The sequence below is a fragment of the Solanum tuberosum genome, unplaced genomic scaffold (assembly GCF_000226075.1).
Source record: "Solanum tuberosum cultivar DM 1-3 516 R44 unplaced genomic scaffold, SolTub_3.0 scf00236, whole genome shotgun sequence".
In the NCBI taxonomy this organism is placed as follows: domain Eukaryota; kingdom Viridiplantae; phylum Streptophyta; class Magnoliopsida; order Solanales; family Solanaceae; genus Solanum; species Solanum tuberosum.
Window position 1 is genome coordinate 135,311 of NW_006239160.1, and position 2,919 is coordinate 138,229.

Genomic DNA, 2,919 nt, shown 5'->3' on the forward strand with positions numbered 1-2,919 from the left:
GATGAGTCAAACTTTAAACATATGGCATACAATATGAGCCTTTTCTCAAAGTTCGATGGCATATTTGAGCCCTTTTATTTTAAAAAATAATTTAATTAATAACATGGTAGAACCATAATCGACCACGTGTAAACAATAGTTTTGTAAAATCGATATTGTTTTCAATTAACAAATAATGGCAAGGATGAGCCTTTTCTCAAAGTTCGATGGCATATTTGAGCCCTTTTATTTTAAAAAAATAATTTAATTAATAACATGGTAGAACCATAATTGACCACGTGTAAACAATAGTTTTGTAAAATCGATATTGTTTTCAATTAACAAATAATGGCAAGGATGAGCCTTTTCTCTAATGGAAATGACATAAATGAGCCAAACTTTTAGGGGATGACATAGATGAGTCTTTTCTCAAAGTTCTATGGCATATTTGTGATTTTGCCCTTTGACAAATTATTAATTAGTAATTGTGTTATCAAAGTTTGGTTGACAAGTTTAACTGTTTCCAGATGTCTTGACGATCCTCGCAAATGTAGGGACCTGGTCCTCTATAGAGTACTCTTGTCCAGGACAATGTGTTGTACAACTGGAAAGTTATCGTGTCAGAGGTTGGTGAGGTCGTCATCATACTGAACCAATCAGAATAGACGAAGTTGTTTGTCCAACGGTTAATAATTCTTTATGGTTGACATATTCAACATGACAAACTACATATTATTCATTCATTCAAAAGAGAAAAAATTGAAGCTTCCACAAAACAACAAGAGACCTCATTGACTGAAGATTGCTTCTTGGACCTGTTGTTATTTTTTATTGCTTGTATTTGTGCTTCTTCAACAGACAATTCTATGGATGGTGGAAGACACGAATGCATGACTACATCAATGTAGAAGACACTAAGATGTGGGGCGTGATTCTTGATGGACCTTACATTCTCACCAAGGACATAAAAGAAGGAGAACTTACGAAAGTGATTCCAAAGACCAGGAGGGAATATAATGAGGCTAACCGAAAAAGAATTAGAGAACTATAAAAAGCCAAGGATTTGCTGGTGTGTGGGATTTGTTCAGATGAGTACAATAGGATCTCAGCCTGCGAGAATGCAAAAGAAATTTAGGACTGTTTAAAAATAGCCCACGAAGGAACCACCCAAGTAAAAGAGTCTAAAGTAGACATGTTGACAACCCAGTATGAGAACTTCATCATGAAGGAAGGTGAAGGCATTCACGAGATGCATACAAGGTTCACTCCATCACAAACAAACTAAGATGCCTAGGTGAACCCATTCACCCAAGCAAACAAGTTCGAAAAATTCTCAGAGTTCTTTCCTAGTCCTGGGAAAGCAAAGTGAATGCTATCACTGAGGTCATGGACTTAAAAGTCCTTACCATGGATGATTTGATGGGAAACTTGCAGACTTACGAGCTGAACAGGCATTTGGGTTTATCGGTGAAGGAGGCAAAATGGGACAAATCTATTGCATTGAAAATGGCTCAGAGAGATGGATCTGAGGATGAGGACGATATGGTCTATCAGACTAGGAGGTTCCAGAAGATCATAAAAAAACATGAAGGATTCCAGAAGAAAGGAACAACCAGCAGAATGGCTACTGCAAATGATCTGTGTCACAAATGTGGAAATCCCAGCCACTTCATGAGAGACTACCAGAGCCAAAAGCAAGATGCTCAAGAGTTCAAACTACGGTGAAGAGACAAGGTCCCTCACCATACTAAAATAAAGGGTCACGCTGATCAAGTCGTAAAGAAAGCCTTTGCAGTATGGGGAAATGCCTCTTGTGATTCTGAGTAGGAAGAAAGTCATGATGATGTCTCCATGATGGTGATGAAGGATGAAGAAACTGTCTTCAACTCCATATTCTCCCTGATGGAAAAATCCGATGATGAGGATGAAAAAGATGAGGTAACTCTATTTGATCTTAAAAGTGATTTAGACACATTGTCGATTAGGAGACCGAGAAACTTGTTGCGATTCTTATTGACTCTGTAGATGAAATAACAAATGAAAATGCCATGTTAAGTGTAAAGTTGATTATATGTGAGAGTGAGAAAACTACCTTCGTGTCACAAATGTCTGAAATGAACATTAGGGTGAGTATTCTAGAAACTGAGATTTTGCAGCCTAACGAGGAACCTGGTACCTTTTAGGGTGGGAAACGTAAACTCAGTAGTTTTGAGAATGAATTAGAAGAGATGTTGAAAACATCTGAGTCTAAATTAGTTGTTTCTCTTGAAAAGAATTCACAACTAATGAGGGACTTAAGTCGGATCAAAGAATACTAAACCATTCCTTGAAATGGACTGATTCGTCTAAGATTGTTTCAAAGCTAGCTAATCAGAAGTTCAACAACAGAAAAGACTTAGGGTGTATAAAGATAGAACCTCCCTACAACCCTCACAGTAAATATGTCTCTGTCTCTGACAATATTTTGTGTACCCATTGTGGAAGAAATGGTCATCTAAAGAAACATTGTGAGTCTCTAAAAAGGGTAAAAGAAAATCAGGAAAACTTCCTTAAGTCAGGAAAAATAAAGGTAGAAAAAAGGAAGGTACCGGGTCCCAGTTACCATTTTAGCAAGAATACTTTTCCCCCATGGATGTGAAGGTTTCTCATTAAACCTTTTGACAGTTTTTGGGAAATCCATCTCAAGTGGGTTCCTAGTCTAATAAGTAATTTTTGTGCAGAAGAGAGGAAGCAGTCAATGCTAGTACATGGACAGTGGCTGCTCAAAGAATATGACCGGAGACACTCAAAACTTCCTCTCTTTGGAAGCACACCAGGGTGGTAGTGTGTCATTTGGTGATGGGAAAAAGGAATTCATTCTGGGAATTGGAAGAATTGGAAGATCATCATAACACTCTATAGACAATGTTCACTATGTGAATGGATTGAAATACAATTTAC

General features: G+C 37.5%; 1 protein-coding gene across 1 annotated transcript; it reads left to right on the forward strand.

Annotated features, from left to right (window-relative positions):
• Positions 1–1,386: 1,386 nt before the first annotated feature.
• LOC107062506 (uncharacterized) lies at positions 1,387–1,704 on the forward strand. Its single transcript, XM_015313181.1, has one exon. It carries the CDS (start codon positions 1,387–1,389, stop codon positions 1,702–1,704), a length of 318 nt encoding a protein of 105 aa, XP_015168667.1.
• The last annotated feature ends 1,215 nt before the right edge of the window (positions 1,705–2,919 follow it).